The sequence below is a fragment of the Panicum hallii genome, chromosome 9, assembly GCF_002211085.1.
Source record: "Panicum hallii strain FIL2 chromosome 9, PHallii_v3.1, whole genome shotgun sequence".
NCBI lineage: Eukaryota > Viridiplantae > Streptophyta > Magnoliopsida > Poales > Poaceae > Panicum > Panicum hallii.
In genome coordinates, this window is record NC_038050.1 from 67,807,453 (window position 1) to 67,826,462 (window position 19,010).

A 19,010-nucleotide genomic window follows, 5' to 3' on the forward strand; every position below is an offset into this window, starting at 1 on the left:
GCGCCCGTGCCGCGCACACGCGCACGAACACTCCTGCACGCTCGCCCTGGCCGCACGCGAGCCCCGCCGCGCCGCACGCGAGCCCCTGCCTCGGCCGCGCCGCGACGCGCGCGCACGCGCACCGCGTGGCCGCGCGCCGCGCCGTGTCGGCCGCCGCTCGCGCACGCCCGGCCCCGCAACGCCGCGTCGCCCGCTGCGCCACGCCACGCCCCCGCGCGCTCTGTGCCGCGCGTGCCGCGCCGCCCGTCGCTGCCCCGCCCCGCCGCGCGCGCGCCGCCCCACGTGCCCGCGTCACGTCGCCTCGACCTCGCCGCACCGCCGCTCGGCGACACACATGACACGACACGGCCACCATTAAGGCGTACCGCGCCGCCCGCCGAGCCGGTGACCGGCCGCCGCACGGTTCCGCCGCCCCATTGCCTTTCCCCTCTATAAATTGGCCTCCCCGCGCGGCTCACCCCCCCCCCCCACGACCTGCACCACCACCCAGCCCCTCGCTCCTCCACGCCCAGCACCACCCCGCCGAGCCCCCGCGGCCACCATCGCCGGCCTCCGCTGCCCCGCTTCCACGCGCTGCCCCGGCCCGAGGTGAGGCCGGGAACTGGTTCCCTGCGCCCCCCTCCCTCTTTTCCCCCTCCACCCCGAGCCGCCCGGGCCTCGGCCGCCGAGGATTGGCCGGCGCCGTACCCCCCCTCCTCTGTTCTCTACTGGCAAGAGGAGGAAGAAAGGGGCGGTTTTACCCAAAGCCCCTCCCCTTCTCTATTTCTCTCCAAAGAAACCCCTTTATCTATCCCTTTTTGCAAAAATAGCCCTACCCTTTCCGTTAATTCAAATCAAACCCTTCGGAACATAAACCTAAACATATTTGACACCTTTTAGCATGCTTAGGGTATTTCTAAGATTTACAAATAGGTCCACACTCTTTCCGGATATTTACGAACAAGCCCTCGAACCCCCGTTTAACCACTGAAACCATCTTTGGCTCGTCATTTTATGTGCGAAACGACCTCCGATCGACCCGAAACTTTACCACGCCCTTTCTAGTATAGTTTTAGCCATGCCATTAAGAAACCACCCAAAGATATCACCCCTAACTCCGTAACTAAATTATTTCCGATTCAAGCCCAATGATAAAAACTTTTAGTTCTTACGCTTGATTGTATGTCTGTTTGTTTGCGTCGTAGGACACGGAGTGAACGAAGAAGTTCCCGACTGCAACCAAGCAACCGAGGACCCGTACTGCGACCCCGAACCCGAGGGACAGTGCTTCGATCAGGACCTCCCGCAAGGGTTTGACGATGGCAAGTTCAATTCCGCCCTTTGATGCATATTTTGTCCTAGTTTTTATAAACACAACCCAATGGCCTGTTTTATAAAATTGCATGGTTTTGCATGCTGGAAACCTGGTAGGATAGCCACCCTTGTTTGAAATAGCCATACTTTGATCGCCTGATTTATAAAGAAAGTACGTGTGTGTGGGAAGGGATAAAATGTGGTTTTGAAAAGTGAGTTAGACGGGATGGATGGCATTTCTGTGTGAATTGCCGTTGGTGTGCTCGTACCTGTGTGGTTGAGCGAGGAAGGGAGATATCCATCTTGTCACCCCTAAGGACCGAGTTGATGTGACATCTCACCTAGCTTTTTGTCGTGCGAACCACTTGACCGTTGTATGGGCAACGGCTTAGCATAAATCCCACTAGTTAGCCTGAGAGTCATCAGGAGAGCTGAGAGCAACGGGTGATCAAGGAGAAGGGATAAGCTCTGTGTGACTTATGCCCCGGTTAAACCTCGGAGATAGGTCGAATGACCCCTTGATGGATCCCGTGGTGGCTAGTCAGGTCTAGCTAAGGTGGGTAATGGCTCTGTTGGGATCTGCACCGGCACTAAGGTGTTCGTGCTGTGGTACCCCACCTGTGGGTAAAGTTGCACACCTCTGCAGAGTTAAAATCTATTCGAATAGCCGTGCCCACGGTATTGGGCAAGTTACGGTGTGGTCACATAACTAGTGTTTCTCTCTGGGAATGGATGGGCTGGTGTGGGTTGTTTGGAAAGTGTCCGGCAGATGTGCCGTGTGCTACGGCGGACGGGGAGTCCGGTAGCAGTTTAAAAACTTGGATCCTGTGTGGATCAACACTGTGTGCTCCTTGGTACAAGAAAACTCGTTTTAAAAATGCTTTTAAAACAACCCCTGCATACAACAGAGTTTTCCGCAAATGAACCATAACCTTATCCTTGGATTGTCCTATGCATTGACTTCTGTTATGCCCCTCCGTGGGTGTGATTGGACTTGCTGAGTACGTCTGTACTCACCCCATTCTTACTTTTACAGTGGAAGACCCAGACTACGTTCCCGAAGACAACGAGTAGGGTTTCGTCCTGCACCCAGTCTTGCCTGTGGTTGAGGCCACCGTTGGATTCCGCATGGCGCAAGACTCTGATGATTCTCTTTTCGTAGCTAGTGTAGTTGTGTGGGTTCTGGTTGTGATCCTCGCGATAGTGGCGCTTCACTGCCCATTACCGCGTAGAGTTGTACGGTGATGTACCATCTGATGTAATAAAAGTGTTATCAGCCTCCTGGGACTGATAAATCAACACTTTTAAGTCTTCCCTGATGGGGGGACGCTTCACCAGAAAATAAATTGAAATGCCTTAGATATTCACTCCTATGATCCACGTACTATGGAATCTGGACATAAAGTTCAAAAGATCATCAATTTGCAAAACATTGCAAATAATCTGCCAGAAGCATTTACTAACCATAAAGGTGTCACAAAATCACACAATCCTGTTGTTAATGTGCCAAAAAGAGTAGAGATTCCTACTCCAAATCTCCCAAATCAAAATAAGAGGGGGAGAAGTATGGTAACAAAGAATAAAATTCCAAAACAGCATCCGCGGAAATAAGAAGGATACTTCCAAAACGGTAAATGCAATTCAACATCATGTTGATAGACACCAATTGGATACTGAAAATCCAAACAATATGGATGTTCAACAGATACACCATATACCTAGCACAAATGTGCACACAAATATAAGTGTTAGGATATCAGAAAATTTTGACTCTAATACTTTGGGAAATATAGAAGAGTCACAAAGGATAAATAAAATTTTCACTAATTATATTGATTCCGAAGAATCATCCAATAGAAAAACTACAATTGGCGATATTAATTTCTCCTCTAAGATTGCAAATGACTTTCAACTTGATCCAGAACCTAAGATCATGGCAGAGTGCATCAAGCGCTCGGAGTGCATCAAGCATTCGGACTGGATCAAATGGAAGGAAGCAATCAAGGCAGAATTGCACTCGCTCAAAAAATGAGAGGTATTCTCGTCGGTTACACCTGCTCCTGGTAATATTTTTTCTGTGGGATCAAAATGTGTTTTCGTCCGTAAAAGGAATGAAAATAATAAGGTGGTGAGATATAAAGCGAGGCTTGTAGCATAAGGATTCATGCAGAGACCCGCATCGATTTCGATGAAACATATTCCCCAGTTATAAGTGTAGTAATAAGTGGTGTAACATTCCGATTCTTAATATCATTGGCAGTGGCAGCTCAGAAAGGTCTATCCATGCATTTTATGGATACAGTGATAGCATATCTTTATGGTTCACTAGATTCGGATATTTATACAAAAGTTCCTGAAGGGCTTGATATTCCGAACAAGAATCGTTCTTGCAACATGTATTGTGTAAAGCTTCAAAAGTCATTATACGGTTTGAAGTAATCGGCAAGAATAATATGGTACAACCGACTAAAGGAATTCCTTCTGTAGAAAGATTTTTCCAATAATGATGATTGCCCATGCATATTCATCAAGAAATCTTTAAATAGATTTTGTATGATATACATGTACGTGGATGATCTCAATATCATTGGAAATACACGAGATATAGATAAAGCACGCAACCATCTAAAGACGGAATTTAAAATGAAAGATTTGGGTAAAACCAAATTTTGCTTAGGCTTTCAGCTTGAACATCTCCCATCAATGAGTGATATTAGTACATCAGTCTATATATATGCAGAAAATTCTTCAAAAATTTAACATAGATAAATCATATCCATCAAAGACACCCATAGTCGTTCGATCTCTTGATATGAATAAGAATCAATTCAGACCTAAGGATGAAGATGAAGAATTATTGGGACCAGAAGTTCCATATCTTAGTGCCATTGGAGCGCTAATGTATATCGCAAATTGCACCAGGCCTGATATTGCATTTGCAGTAAAAACTTACTAGCTAGACATAGCGTAGCTCCAATAAAACATCATTGGACACGAATTAAGCAGCTCCAAAAAATATCATTGAACACGAATTAAGAATATCTTTAGATATCTCCAAGGTACACAAGATCTTGGTTTATTCTACCAGTTTGATCAAGATAAAGCTATAATTGGATATACATATGATGTCTATCTATCTGATCCCCATAATACCATATCTTAGACAGGCTTTGTATTTTTACGTGTTGGAACGATTATATCGTGGAAATCATCCAAACAAATAGTAGCCACATTCACTAATCATTCTGAAATAATTGCATTATATGAAGGTTCATGTGAATGTGTATTGCTTCGCAGAATGATTAATCACATATAACAGTCATGTGATATTAGTTCAATCATGAAACCAACAGTTATCTATGAAGATAATTCTGCTTGCATCATACAAATGAATGCAGGTTATCCTAAATTATTCTATCCTCGTGAGCTACCGAAAAATGGAGAGATAGAAATCTTGCAAATTAAGTCATGTGATAATCTTGCAGATTTATTCACAAAGTCCTTACAGACAGTATTATTCTAGAAATATATTTTCGGAATTGGTATGAGACGACTCGAAGATTTGCAAATATCAAGGGGAGTAAACTCTTGATATAACATGTTTATAATCTTCTTATTATAAAATTATACTATTTTCCTAATGAGTTTTTCCTATCAAGATTTTCTCATACATAGATTTTTAATGAGATAATATGCTATCAAGCAATCATATATATCGTATCAACATTTTTCTCCTATTTTCCCAAAAGAATTTTAAAGGAGTCTTTCCTATGACATATCTATACATCTTCTTATTTTCCCACGGAATTTTTTGAGGAGTTATTCTATTGTTTCCAAGATCACAAGAGCAAATTGATTAAGAGAGAGTGTTATGAAGAATTAGAATTAGTGATCAATCTCTATAAGTTAATGATTAATTACATCACTAGGCAGTTAGTAATTATGAAGAGGCCATCCCGAAAGGGCATGTCCCTTCCGCCCATGCCCTTTGGGCTTGTATATAAACAATAGTCCCCTTAATGCAAACTATACTTTTCACTCATTTCATTTTCTCTTTCACTTTTACTTTGCAACAGTCAAGAACACATCTTGGCATCGGACTAGCAAAGTGGCAGCTTTTGGTCGAATAAAATTCAGACTGGAACAACTGCACCAAGACTTCACATTTTCAGCATGCTAGAGCCCTGGGCGTTTGTTCTCAAGCAATGGGCATCAGATTTTGGCATTGGATTAGACAAGGTCACTGTAAAGCCTATCCAATGGCGGTCCGAAGTTATGGGTGATTCTAGTTTTTCCTCTTTGAGTTATTTAAGTATAAATAGGACAAATGGTCCTAAAACGACTTCTAAGAAATAAAATTACACAACTATTTCATCCATTTCAAAATATAGATTATTTTAGTTTTTCTAGATTTATAGATTTTACTATATATCTAAAAATTTATTATATTTAGATGTATAGCAAATAATATGAATATACGAAAAAAACAATCTACATCTTAAAACTGGTAGTAACTTTTACGACCGTCTTTTTCGTTCAATTACTTGTCATCCACCGGAGCTGAAGATTGAAAGGGGCTTGTCACAAATATCTTTGAGGACCGCGATCGCCAGCCAACGTTGTTGAAGCCCCTCACCATCGCCATCTGCAAGTCTTCGTAGGAAGGCTCGTCACACAAGTCTTTTAGGACCGCACGGCACGAGTCGATCACCGGAGCTAGCATGAGCATCATCCTGCACCAGTGGACCATATAATTCACAGAGAAGAGCGTTTGCTCGATGGGTGATTTTACCACTGGACACTCTTTAATGTTGATATTTGCTGATGGATATTACTCAATTCTATCTTTGCTAATGGACACTCTTCAAATTTATATTTTTGTTACAAGACACTACATATATTATAATATTTATTTTTATTAGACACTACATATATTATAATATTTATTTTATAATGAAAGGAGAAAGAGAATTAAAAGAAAGACCAAACTATCCTTGAAATCTTATTCTCCCTCCCACCCGTTCCCACACCAGGACGGCAGGGCCGCTCCTTTTGAAAAGAAAAAAAAGACTAGGAGGGCCCCGAGGCCCCTCACCCCCTCCACGAGGTTGCAGGCTGAGGCGCCACCAACCACCGTGTGCAGTCAAAGTCGACAGCGCCGCCAAGGGCGTCTATTCCTCGCAGCTGCGATTGAAACTCATCCAATCATCCAATCGCAGCTGTGCCCCGGCCCATCTTCTTCCTCCGTCCTCCGTCCCCGCCCCTCATCCTCCGCTCGAGCCGGCAGCTCTCGCCGCGCGCGCCACCCGCCCACCCACCCACCACATGCCACCGCCTTCCACCTCCCTCTTTCCTACCTTCTCATCGCCCCCGCCACCGGCCACCGTCCACTGGTTGTTCGGCCCCCGCCCGGCCAGTGGCGCTCCCGTGCCGTCTCGCCTCCGCCGCCGGCCAAACCACCACCACCGCCGGGCCACCGCCGCCGCCGACCTCCTCTTCTAAGGCTGGTGACCATGGAGCCGCCTCCACCCCCGGCAACCCTAGAACCCTAAGCTCCGTCGCCTCGACCACCACCCGGCCGCCGCGCGAGCTTGCCGACGGCCATCGCCCCACGACCCACCCCTCGCCGGCGGCCGCTCCACCCCCTCCCCTAGCTCACCGGTCGCCGTTCCCCTTCTGCGACGCCTCACCTGCCACCCGCGCGCAATATATAGATTTCCCCGCGCCGCCGGTCCCAAATCCCACCAAACCGGACCTGCTGGTGTAGCTCCGCCAAACCTCCACTCGAATCAGTGCCGCGCCCCACCCCAGCCCACAAATCGGACGCCGTTGCCTCCTTGAATCGGCGCCCCTGCTCCCAGACGCCGGCGTTTGCTGGAAATGCCCAACGCCGACCCCTTGTGCCCTGCAGGAGCTGCCCAGTGCCATCCTCTCTGGTGCACATCCTACCGCATATGTTGGTCGTCCTCTGTCCGAATCACTACACCATGAACTGAGTCTCATTATCTTTATTTATGCAAATCTGGACAGTATGGTCATGTAGGGGCATTTGGTGATTTTATATATTTTCTTTCTACTCTAAATTAGAAAATTATTATTTTAATGAATATGATGTGTTGTAGCAAATATCCAAACTTGAAAACTGTCCATGGACAAATGCATTATTGAGTAGTGTCCACCGGCAAAAACACATGGTACGAGCAGCTCCAAGCCCGCAAAAACACGTCATCATCCTTGGATGGCCCGGTGTCATTATCGCACATGGAGTAATAAATAATGTTGACATGCCAACAGATAACTTAATCGTGTGTGTGTGGTGGGGGGCACTTAATCGCTTCCTCGCAGGTGCGCGCGTGCGGGAGCAGACAGCAGAGCAGGAATGGCGGGGCGGCGGCGGCAGTGGACGCTGGCGCTCGTGAGCGTGGCGGCGCTGTTGGAGCGCGCAGACGAGGCGCTGCTGCCGGCGGTGTACAGGGAGGTGGGAGCGGCGCTGGGCGCGTCGCCCTCCGCTCTGGGCTCCCTCACGATGTGCCGCGCGCTCGTGCAGACCTTGTGCTACCCGCTCGCGACGTGGGCCGCGGCGCGCTACGACCGCGCGCGCGTCGTCGCCGCGGGGGCCTTCCTCTGGGCCGCCGCCACCTTGCTCGTCGGCGCCTCGGGCTCCTTCCTACAGGTGCGCCCCCCGCCCCCGCCCCGCCCCGCCCCCAACCACCCCCTCCCCCGATTGATCCGTGCCGTCACCCACTGACAAGTGGGCCTCGATCTCTTGCAGATGGCGCTGGCGAGGGGCTTCAACGGCGTCGGGCTGGCGGTCGCGGTGCCGGCGATCTACTCCCTGGTGGCCGACTACAGCGACGACACCACGCGCGGCTGGGCGTTCGGGTGGGTGGTGATGGCGCAGACCGTAGGTTTCATCGCCGGGAGCTCCTTCGGCTTGCTGCTCGCGCCCATAAGCTTACTCGGTGTCCCTGGCTGGCGGCTCGCGTTCTACGCGGTCGCGCTCATCAGCGTTTGCATCGCCGCCCTGGTGTGGCTGTTGGCCGCCGACCCCCGCCCCGTGGTTACGAAGGACGACGCGGCCCCCGCGCCGACGCTTGCCGACCTCGTCCGAGAAGCCAAGGACGTGGTGAGGGTTCCGACGTTTCAGCTCATCGTGGCGCTGGGCGTGGCCGGGTCGGTGCCGTGGTCGGCGTTCAACTTCATCACCATGTGGCTGGAGCTCATCGGGTTCTCGCACGGGCAGACCAGCCTGATCATCAGCCTGGCCAGCATCGCTAACCTGCTCGGCATCCTGTTCGCGGGGTTCCTCGGGGACACCATGGCGCGGCGATTCCCCCGCACCGGACGGGTCGCGCTGGCGCAGGCGAGCACCGCGTTGACCGTCCCGCTGGCCGCCGCCCTGCTGCTCGCGTTCCCCGGCGACCCCTCGGCGGTGGTCCCGTACGCCGCCGTGTGCTTCGCCTTCGGCTTCACCGTATCCTGGCCCCCCGTTTCCACCACCAAGTAAGGCCACTGCATCTCACGACATCTCCCTTTGTGGCAATGGCAGAATCTTGTTCTTCCTGAGTTTCCAAAAAAATCTTGTTCTTCCTGTAGCTAATTACTTGCTCACTTCCATCCGATTGCAGTCCTATCTTCGCGGAGATCGTGCCGGAGAAGGCGAGGACGACGGTGTACGCGCTGGACAGGTGCTTCGAGTCGGTGCTGGCATCGTTCGGGTCGCCCCTCGTGGGCATCCTGGCGGAGCGCGTGTTCGGGTACCAGCCGGGCACACCCGGCAAGAGCGCGGAGGCCGACCACAAGAACGCCGACGCGCTGAGCAAGGCCATCTTCTCGGAGATCGCCGTACCGGTCACCATCTGCTGCCTCACGTACACCGCGCTGTACTGGACCTACCCCGCCGACAGACGGCGAGCGCAGATGGCCGCTTTGCAGGCGGCGTCGGAGGACCAGGACGACGACTGCGAAGCGAGTGTGGTTGCCCATGCTGCAGCAGCTGATGGCTTGGACCAGGCTCTGCTACCCGGGACAAGAACGGGGTAGCAAATTATGAAGAGGCTCTACTTGCCTGGCTATAAACCAAGGGGCAGATTCGGCGTACATTTTAGGGAAGGCATGTAAGGATTTCAAATATTTGTACTAGTTAAATGCCTGTGCCTTGCTAAGGGCATTTTTTTCACAAGAACATTAGTTGGTTGAACTGATGGGAAACAGAACCACTTGTACGTGTTTTGTCAAGAAAAAAGACCAATGCATGGATAATATGGTTTTGTTGAACCATAGAGGTGGTTTCCTGTCAACCACACAAGTAGCATGTATCAATGCCTTGATTTGATCATCCTGGCACCAATAATGAAGCATGCTGTAATTTATCTTATAAAGTTTATCGCTTTGCGTGTTTCTTGTATGGCGAAAATGCAGACACTAGTTTCCATTACTTTGTCAACAAAAACAATTCACGTGATAATATAGATTTGTTGAACCATAAAGAGTTGGTTCCCAGTCAACCACACAAGCATGCATTAATGCCTTGACTTGATCTTGGCGCCTTGTTGTAATTTATATCATAAATTTGTGACATGCTTGTTTCGTATATTGTTGTAAATGCAGATACCCTCCATTAGGCAATTCCCAGTGGGAAGTTTCATGGGGTTTCATTTTCATCAATTAGGATGCCACATATGATTTCTTGATAACATGGCATCTAATTTAAGAAGAGAGAGAGGAAACCAGTTGCATCCAGATGAAATCATCTGTACACGGTTACCAACTCTTGTTGAGTCATAAAATTAAATGCTATTTGGAGCCTATGGAACCACACTATGAAATTATGCATTGTAGAGATAGTTTCAAACATCATTTCATTTCTTTGTTGCCCTTGGAAACATCAATATGAAACACTCCACTGGGATTAGCAATTTGCATGAAATTGTTACATCCACATCACAAAATGTCCTGTGCATGTGGATATATGGCAAGAAAAGATTTTATGGTGGCCACTGGCCACACAACAGGCAAGCAAAATTGCATTGACATATTACTGCTCAAGACCTCTCTGACTGCAATCATATACTATCATAGCAAATCTACCAATGAAAAGGGATGAAGTCAATCTCTTTGGCTTGATGTACCCTTTCAGCTTGCTTAGATGCAGATGGTGTGCTTCCCAACCCATGCCGGCATTCCATCGAGCGGATAATGGCCTAATGGCGATGGGGAGAGGCCAGACAGCCAGAGGTTAAGAGCAGAGGAAAGGCAACGCTTCTTTTCCTATGGCCGCTGAGGTTACGCATTCAACATGCAGGAAGCAAATGACTGCAGCAGCATCAGTGGAGAATGCTTCCTTGTTGGCCTTGCTGCGGCGGCTACTGCTAGTGTCCGGATTCCTTTTTTTTCCTTTTCTTTTTTTTGCTTTGACGCCTTTTTGCCTCGTTTCTTTCCTCTTCCTCTCTCGGATTTCTGCAGAGTAAATTGGGGGAGGACGGCCCAGTGCCGGAGCAGAGGCCGCAGAACGAGGCGGCTGTGACGGCTGTCGGCACCGTTTGACGCGAGGGTGACAGCGGCGCGGAAGGGAGGACGGAGGACCATGGAGGAGCGAAGACAACATGCAAGGTATTTTAATGCAGAACACTAGTGCATGTATATACTTCCAGATTGCATTCCACTTGTTGTTTTGTTTCATCCTTTTTTTTTTGAAAGGTTTTTTTGTTCATCCTAACGTAACTGGGGTGAGATTTGTACTACTCCCTCCATTTTCTTTTGATAATTCTGTTTCACCTTAACACAATGATCAAGAAAAACAACCTTAATAGATGCAACACAAACATTTTAGTTGGCCGTCCAATGTTTTAACTTGGAACTCCTCATTACTAATGCTATTTATTACTATAGCCCATGCCAATAGCAAAGAGAACTGTCATTTATAAACATTTGAATTTTTGAAATAAGACTATAAAAAAGAATGGAGGGAGTATCCGACTATCTGCTCAACCATGAAACACGGACGGGACATAAATTGTCTTCTGTTCAGTGCAGATAACATGACCTTGGCTTAATTTTGCTTCGCTGAATTACGATGGTGAGAAATAATCGGTATTTACAAGAGCCAGGTGGCTGATTCCACATGATTGACTAGTACCTTTATGTCTATAAGTCTATAACCAATGGACAAGTTCGACGTACATTTCAGCCAAGGCATACAAGGATTTCAAATACTTGTATAACATGCAGGATGTATGTTTGAATGCAGGCACTCGCACATGCATATACTTCAAGGTTTGGTATTTCACTTGAAGTTTATGTTTCATCCTAGCGCAACCGGGTGAGGTCTGGTATCTGACTATCTGTGAAACCATGAAGCATGGACGGGAAAGAAATTGTTTTCTACTTAAGTAGAGATAATACGACTGGGGATTAAATTTGCTGAGCTCAATTATGATGATCAGAAACAATCGGTATTTACAAGAAAAGCTAGGTGGAGCAGCTATTTAACAAGGGACTGAATAATTGGAAGTTCTTTAAACTGAACAAACTTCTATAAAGCAAGATTCCACATGCTGTCACATAAATTATTCCCTTTATAAACCAATTACAGAGGAAAAAGATGAAATGAAATACGAGCAACCATTCATCAAACCACTAAATTTCTTTCCAGTGCCCACTGATCAACCCTGCATCAAGACGAAAATCTGTTTCAGTTTATGTGGAACTAAAAAGACCAAGCATATTTGTCATTCTTGCATCATGTTAAAAATTCGGGGTAGGCACACACCCATAGGTGGTTCACAATAGGCAAAAGTAAAGGAATAACTACTGAAAAATCATCAAGAATGATGAACAGGATCTTTGCAAATGCAACAGTTAGAACAATGATAGCATTAGGCAAAAACAGTATACGTAAAAGCAGAAGCAATTTAAGACTTTGATAGAGTTAACCAAGTTCGTTTTAGTAAAAAAAGGAAACTGAATAATGACAAAGTTGATAGCACTAGAAATTACCACCGCTAGGACGAATTAATAAGAATATTTACAGAAGGAATATATCTGCTACAAAGATTAGGAAAGTGTGCTCACCTACTTACAAATTCAAGAAAGTCTCACATCTGTCCACTAAATCCGAAAATGTCCGGGTTCACTATGTCTGCACTGCTTCCGATGCTGTGGCTCAAGTTGTTAGTTGGAGACTCAACCTCATCCACTGCAAAGCGGCTTGGAATGCAAGTACCTTTCCCAACAAACCCATGATTCCTCCCTCGTCCTTGATCAGGCAACTTCCCAAGGGCCACGTTGGAACTCTGGTAGTTAGATGAAGTGGAGCCAGGGTGGCCTTGCCCAAGAGTATTTCCGTAACTATCAATATCTTGTGAAGGAGACCAGCTGCCCGTAATATCATTTGGATTCTGCAATAAACCATACTGTGGATTTTTGGACTGAGAAGAGAGCAAGCCAGAGTCCACGCTGGTGCTTCCACCGATATAGCCGTAACTACGATTCAGCGAGTCAGTGCTCTCAGTCTTCAGAACACCTGGTGGTCTTGAGCTAACTCCCATAGCATTCTGATTAACCACATAAGGATTATTCCCACTTTGAAAATTACAAATTCCTGATGAAGGCATTGCATTTGAGCTGCGGTTCATGAGACCAGGAAGATTTGCTCCATGGGTACTAATCAAAGGCTGACTTGTTGAAGCTTGATTAACCATATCAATCCCACCCAACAGACTGTTTGATGGTGAAGATGATGCAAGGAGAGGTTCATGTTTCATGGATGGAGGAATGGATGCCAGAAAACTTTGTGATTGAGAAGGTATAACCAAGGGATTTTGATTAGGCGAGATACCCTCACTAGCCGGGAACGCATTTAATGATTGAGAGGGCATAACTATGCCAGAAGGTTTGACATCAATATTCTGAAGGGTTCCTGTCAGCAAGGAGTCTGGCTGTTGTTGCAATTCATGCAATAGCAAATTGCTATTTTGAGAATTGCTCACATTTCCCAATGCGCTAGGTGAATCAGTCATACCAAGTTTGTTATTCGGCCAAGCTCCAAAAGATGGCAATCCTCCAAGTCCTGGGCTGCTTTGAGGGAATGCCCCATATGCGTTATTCTGACACTTGTATATGGGTTGACCAAATGCTATTTCTCTCTCTCCATGGGGCTTGTTTCCTTTGATTGCAGCAAGTCGTAAAGATGACTGGTCCCTTCCAGGCAACGCCAAACTGCTTGTAGGTCGACCTAGGAGTTCATCCTGCAAAGCAGCCAGAGCCTGAGGAGGGATCTGACCGGAAGCAGCCAAAGCTTGGAATTCCAATCCTCCCAGTGGGGCAACTTTAGCACTAGAAGCAGGCGCAACAAATGGATGAGGTATTCCTGCATGATGCTGAGCTATTCTCTTCAGATAGAGTCTGAATTTCTGCACATAGAGAAAATTTCATCACTATTTAATGTAATTTATACCATGTCATCAGCTATGAAAAGGAATGAGGCTAACAGGATTAGTTGGACTTGAAGCTCAACAGATAAGACAATAAAATTGGTAAAGCTAATGGAAATTCATAAATATTGCAAAATAAAGGGAGCAGAGATGACCCTCATTTAAGAACATTTTCAGAGCGATGTCTGCAGTTAAACATTTCTGAAAATTCTGCCGAAAGCTGTTTATGGTTCGACGATGTGTTGCATGGAGAGTTTCGCCCTCATTTAAGAACAGTTTCAAACCAACATGTTTTCACAATGTTCTCGGTCACAAAATTTAGAGTTTGACTCTTTGATGCAATTACATCGCATTCTACAACAAAAGAATGGAGAAGCACTGAAACAATAATAAAAGCATAAGTTGCTCAAATCTGAGTTCAGTCCGGCAGAAAGCCCTCTAATTATATCACTAACAAAGTCAGATTAAATTTAGGTAGAGCACTGAGGCGCAAAATGTGCAGAAGCTCAAGTGGTGAAATCATGTGAAGGTACTAAAAAAGGTAATGCAATCAGAAGGCCAGAATGAAAACCTGCAAATGGCTGGCAACATTTTCCCTTGTTAAGCCAGGGACATTCATCAACTCCAAAATTTTCTTCGGAACAGCTTCTGCAGAAAATATAAAATAAATGTAAGCATGATGGTGGAGAGATGACTTAGTTCCTAGGGTCAGGTTTTTAGTAATGAACAGTGCTCAAAATCAATCAAGAACGCACATAACTGGCAGTATGAATTTACAGCAATTTACCATCTATAAAAGAACTATAAAAGCAAGTAGCAAAAGCTTACTGTCTATTCCAAGGTGATTGACTGCATTTACAAATTGTTGATGAAGCTCAACTGACCAAACAACTCTTGGTTTCTTTGATGTAGAAGAAGGATCGCCACTTTCAAGATCAGCTTCATCCTCTTCTTTCTCTCTTTTCTTTTTCTGAGATTTCCAACTACCATCGCCTCCATCATTTGCAGAGGAAGCATATTCGTTATCATTATTGTTTGGTCTGTTACGATCAGTGTCATCTAGGCTACCTGAATGCTCATGATCCTTGTTTTCATTGAATTTTTTCCTAACAACATGTTGCCAGATGTTTTTCAATTCCTCCATTCTGACAGGTTTTATCAAATAGTCACATGCTCCATGCTTTATTCCCTTCATCACAATATCCGTTCTTGAATCAGCAGACATCACTGCAAGTTTCATCAAGTATTAGTGATGTGTTTCAGGAACACAGATTAGCATACGCAACATAAAGTAAACAAAATAAAAGGAAAAATATACTTACTAATAACTGGAAGGTCCATCTCAAGGCCTACAAGTTCAAGTAACCTGAATCCGTCCATATCTGGCATGTGGACATCACTTATTATAACATCAAAACCACGCCTATTCTCTCGCAACATAGTTAGTGCTCTTGTAGCCTGAGGACATGTTGTCACTGCAAAACGAAAGAAGAAAAGTCAACAAGGCTTAAGCATTAAAGAATATATACGAGGAAATTCAACAACACAAATCAAGAAAAAATTGAGACTGAGACATCCTTAGTACGCAAGAACAAGCTAACCAAGCAAGATTCTTTGCCTACAAAAGAGAAGAAGTTACTGAAAATTTGGACCTAAAAGAAAACAAACAAAATCCATAGCATGCAGCATTGTGTCATGGAGCAACAAGAAGGGACCGAATTACATTCAAAACCACAATAACAACAACAAATGTTGGATAATTCACCTACTACTGTGTATTTTTTTCTCGAACATGCAGGAGAGCTGCGCGTCATTGTATTAATAGTAAGAAAGCGGTCCGAGTACATGCCGGCTCCACGGCCTGGGTTAGTTTTTTGTTACATATGCGCCGGAAAAGAATAAAACCTACTATTGTGTATTTGTATTGCATTGTCATGAAATAGAAACATATCATAGCCAATTGCTTATTGCGGCTAATTCATGCATATCCAACTGACGGGTTTTGGCTTGTTCGTGGGAAGTCAGTCAACTGAAGCAAAAATGGGTAAGGAAAGCATGCCCAGGGCCTTGAATTCAATCAATATTCAGAGCCTTATATCTAGCAAACTGAAATAAACTTGTACTTTGCACTTTCTTATACTCCCAACGGACTGATTTGTAAGGCATATTAGCATTTTTCATTTTGGCCAAAATGTTGGGCGGACCAGCTTACCGAGGCATACAGCTGCTATAGCTGGCTGTCATTGATTACAAGAGAACCAATCACAAGAAGCAAGTTAAGCACTCAGCATACATGCATGCATTCATATCCGGAAGCTGAGCCAATCACCATACGCACGAATGAGGCACCCGGTTCTGAAATCAATATAGCGCACGCTCCCACCCTCTCATCTTGGTATGCATTTTTCCACTCCTGGCGCCTAAGAAAAGGGTCTGGAGGGAGTATATTCTATCAAACTATAGTATTACCATTGAAACTAAGCATCCAACAGCTATAGTTTCATAGCTCTAAGTTACACAAAGATATGCCCACAAATTCTCAAATATAACATGGAGAAATACAATAGCATCAATATACAAATACAACCTGATTCTCCCCTCACTCTATTTCACCATGCGCACATGTGGGTAATTTGTCCACAAAAGAATCACAAGAAACAAATATTTCAAGGAATTATGGATTTCTCGTAGATGGATACACCCAGAGTAAATGGCGACATGGCATACAAGGAGTATTTGGGTTTAAATATATGCCCAACATAAGATTATCAGGACGCAAGAGGGCATGATGTCTGCATCAACGATCCACCACAGATATAGTACTGGTAGAATCCGAATTTAGCTGGGTCGAATCCTCGAAATCTAATCTTAATACTTCAAATGCACAGGCGCTCTGAGTTAGAAGGTAGCAACAGTAGACATGCGCGTACAGTCATACTTCCCGTCCACTCAGATCTCTAGCCACCCTCCTTATGCAAATACATACCATCAAACCAAGTCCAGATACAAACGGGTCAAAATTTACTCAGAACCCGTTAGGAATCTCCCCGTTTTAGATTGAATAGTAGAACAACTAAAAATTCCCCAGAATTTACGTAAGGGGCGTATCAATCGCACGAAGCAGCGCCGTCTCTAACTCCGAACAGATAAAATCGTACAAAGCACGAAACATAAGCCAACATATTTTCCTTAATCGATTCGAGGCAACCAATCACCTCGCGCTCGCTACAGAACGAAGCACGCCAAAGGAAACCAGCCGAGGCGAGAAGGAGAGGGGGCGGGGAGCTAGCTCACCGTCGTATCGGCACTCGAGGAGCATCCTCTTGAGCACAACGAGGCACGTCGGGTCGTCGTCCACCACCAGCACCTTCATCCCCACGGGGAAGTCCCCTCCCCGCGCCTCCGCCGCCGCCGCCATCTCCTGCGCGGGGGGAAACCAGCACCCCGCCTCGCCTACCTCCCGCCCGAATCACGCCTCCATCGCCGCCGCAGATCCGGCGCCTCGCCGCTCACCAGGCCGCACCTCGGGAGCTCGCCGCTGCGCCGCCCGCCTCGGGAGCCGCCGCGGATTCAGGGACAGATGCCGCAGGCAGGGGGGGGAGAAAGGGAGCGGCGAGGCAGGGAGGGAGGAAGAGGTGGGGGGAAGGAGGGAGGAGGAGACTAAATCGCTAAGCGTGATTAGTAAAGCAAGTAAATCACGCGATTGGCCGCGGGCAGGCGGCGATTAGGAGTTACTGCTGCTAATGACGCCGCGGCGGGCGCTGCTGCTGCCGGGCTGCGGGGCGGGCTGCGGCTGCGCGTCCTCTCTCTCCTCCCTGTCTCTGCTTTCCACTTGCGGCGGCCGGGCCGCGGCGCCCTTTTCTCTCTCTCTCTCGAGATGGCTGCGTGCGCGCTTAGCTGGCCGCTACCGGGTGCTTCCTTTTAAAAACGGCTCGCGTTGATTTTGTCTTGATTTCCTTCCAATTTTTTGGAGGCCCCCATACATGGGACTTGAGCTTTCCATCTTTCGCGACTACTATTGATCGGGACTCTGCTGGAGCGCCTGAGTTGAAGTTGGTGAGGAGGAATAGTGCTGCTGTACTGCATGCTTGGACTGTAGCTTGAGCTTTCCTTTTTATGCTTGCATGTTTAGGGAAAGTCCTTGTTTGCCCATTTTTAGGATGTGATTTGTGCATCTTATTTTTTGGAATTTGAAGGTTTCGGCCTAAACGTGTTACGTGATTGTAGTATACATGCATCCATTTTCTTATATCTTATTATTTAATAAGCTCCTTTTGAAGTTTTCACGTGAAGCCAACTAGAATTTTAGGTGGACGCTCTAAAAAATAGATAAACTCTAGAAATTCTTACAAAAATTAGAAATATCCTGTCATCGATCCAACAACTCTAATCATAATAGTCATTGAATCTGTTATCTTTCCTAATAAATTTCCCACCTCTACCATTATAAAAATAGACTAAAGTAAACCCCTCTAAACATGTATCTAAATTACCCACCTCTGCTATTATAAAAAATATCTAAAGTAACCCCCTAATCTTCATGTAAATTACCCACCTATGCTATTACAAAAATAGTTCAAATAACCCTTAAATTTGCATATAAATTATCTAATTATGTCATTATTAAAAGTTAAAGTAACCCTAAAACTAAATCTAAATTATATAATTATAACAAAACTAGCATAGTGCACGTGCGATGCTACGGGTAATATAAATTTTACCTATACGAGACCATCAATTTTATACCCTTTCAGTCCACATACAGATCGTGCCGTGACCGCGTGAGATATTGATTGTCCGGGTTCGGATTAGGATTCTGATTGATTTGTTCAGGTTCCGATTAGGATTTGAAATGACTTTGAAATGACTTGTTCGGGTTCCAATTAGAATTCCAATTGACGGACTAAAAAATTATTATTTGCTTTAGAAATAGTAGAGATATTAAAGTGCACCAATATAATATTCTAAATTACTATTTCTATCGTTATTAATATATTATTTATGTTATTGCTTATGTAAAAATACTACCCATGATATATGTTACCATGTATTCATGCATGATAGAAGGGATAAGAATACCAATTCACGAACAAATGGTTCGATTAAATATATATCAAACACACATGGAGGGCAGTGGTGGAACGTGAGCTAAAGGTGGGGCAATTTGAAACAGCGGTGTGAAATAGGTAAGAAATAAAGAGTACTTGCATGTGCATATGCATGCATGGAGGCATGCAAGAGAGAAATTTTTATTGGAAGGGGGTCCAGGGCCTCCATTGTGTT

General features: G+C 45.8%; 2 protein-coding genes across 3 annotated transcripts; one reads left to right on the top strand and one right to left on the bottom strand.

The window, feature by feature from the left end:
* Positions 1-7,036: 7,036 nt before the first annotated feature.
* On the top strand, positions 7,037-9,694 carry LOC112877100 (protein spinster-like). The gene is made up of 3 exons (XM_025941306.1): positions 7,037-7,966; positions 8,066-8,796; positions 8,922-9,694. The coding sequence occupies exons 1-3, from the start codon at positions 7,673-7,675 to the stop codon at positions 9,334-9,336; spliced, it is 1,440 nt and encodes a 479-aa protein (XP_025797091.1). The 5' UTR covers positions 7,037-7,672; the 3' UTR covers positions 9,337-9,694.
* A 1,991-nt stretch (positions 9,695-11,685) lies between these two features.
* LOC112874864 (two-component response regulator ORR21) lies at positions 11,686-17,607 on the bottom strand. Of its 2 annotated transcripts, none has more exons than XM_025938428.1 (6): positions 17,022-17,607; positions 15,050-15,202; positions 14,556-14,954; positions 14,299-14,375; positions 12,375-13,706; positions 11,686-11,963 (listed from the first exon to the last, which is right to left on the bottom strand). In XM_025938428.1, exons 1-5 carry the CDS (start codon positions 17,143-17,145, stop codon positions 12,390-12,392), a joined length of 2,070 nt encoding a protein of 689 aa, XP_025794213.1. In that variant the 5' UTR covers positions 17,146-17,607; the 3' UTR covers positions 11,686-11,963; positions 12,375-12,389. The 2 variants fall into 2 exon arrangements, with proteins under 2 accessions (XP_025794213.1, XP_025794212.1); XM_025938427.1 differs by having other exon boundaries at positions 12,367-13,706.
* Between the last annotated feature and the right edge of the window lie 1,403 nt (positions 17,608-19,010).

What these genes read in the sequence shown, in the direction of transcription:
- LOC112877100 (XM_025941306.1), top strand. Translation starts at nt 7,673, where the DNA reads ATGGCGGGGCGGCGGCGGCAGTGGACGCTGGCGCTCGTGAGCGTGGCG. An exon ending in CCTCGGGCTCCTTCCTACAG is followed by an intron (nt 7,967 to 8,065) that starts GTGCGCCCCCCG and finishes GATCTCTTGCAG; the next exon opens with ATGGCGCTGGCGAGGGGCTT. An exon ending in CCCCCCGTTTCCACCACCAA is followed by an intron (nt 8,797 to 8,921) that starts GTAAGGCCACTG and finishes ATCCGATTGCAG; the next exon opens with TCCTATCTTCGCGGAGATCG.
- LOC112874864 (XM_025938428.1), bottom strand. Translation starts at nt 17,145, where the DNA reads ATGGCGGCGGCGGCGGAGGCGCGGGGAGGGGACTTCCCCGTGGGGATG. An exon ending in CCTCGAGTGCCGATACGACG is followed by an intron (nt 15,203 to 17,021) that starts GTGAGCTAGCTC and finishes TTCGTTTTGCAG; the next exon opens with TGACAACATGTCCTCAGGCT. An exon ending in GATGGACCTTCCAGTTATTA is followed by an intron (nt 14,955 to 15,049) that starts GTAAGTATATTT and finishes TGAAACTTGCAG; the next exon opens with TGATGTCTGCTGATTCAAGA.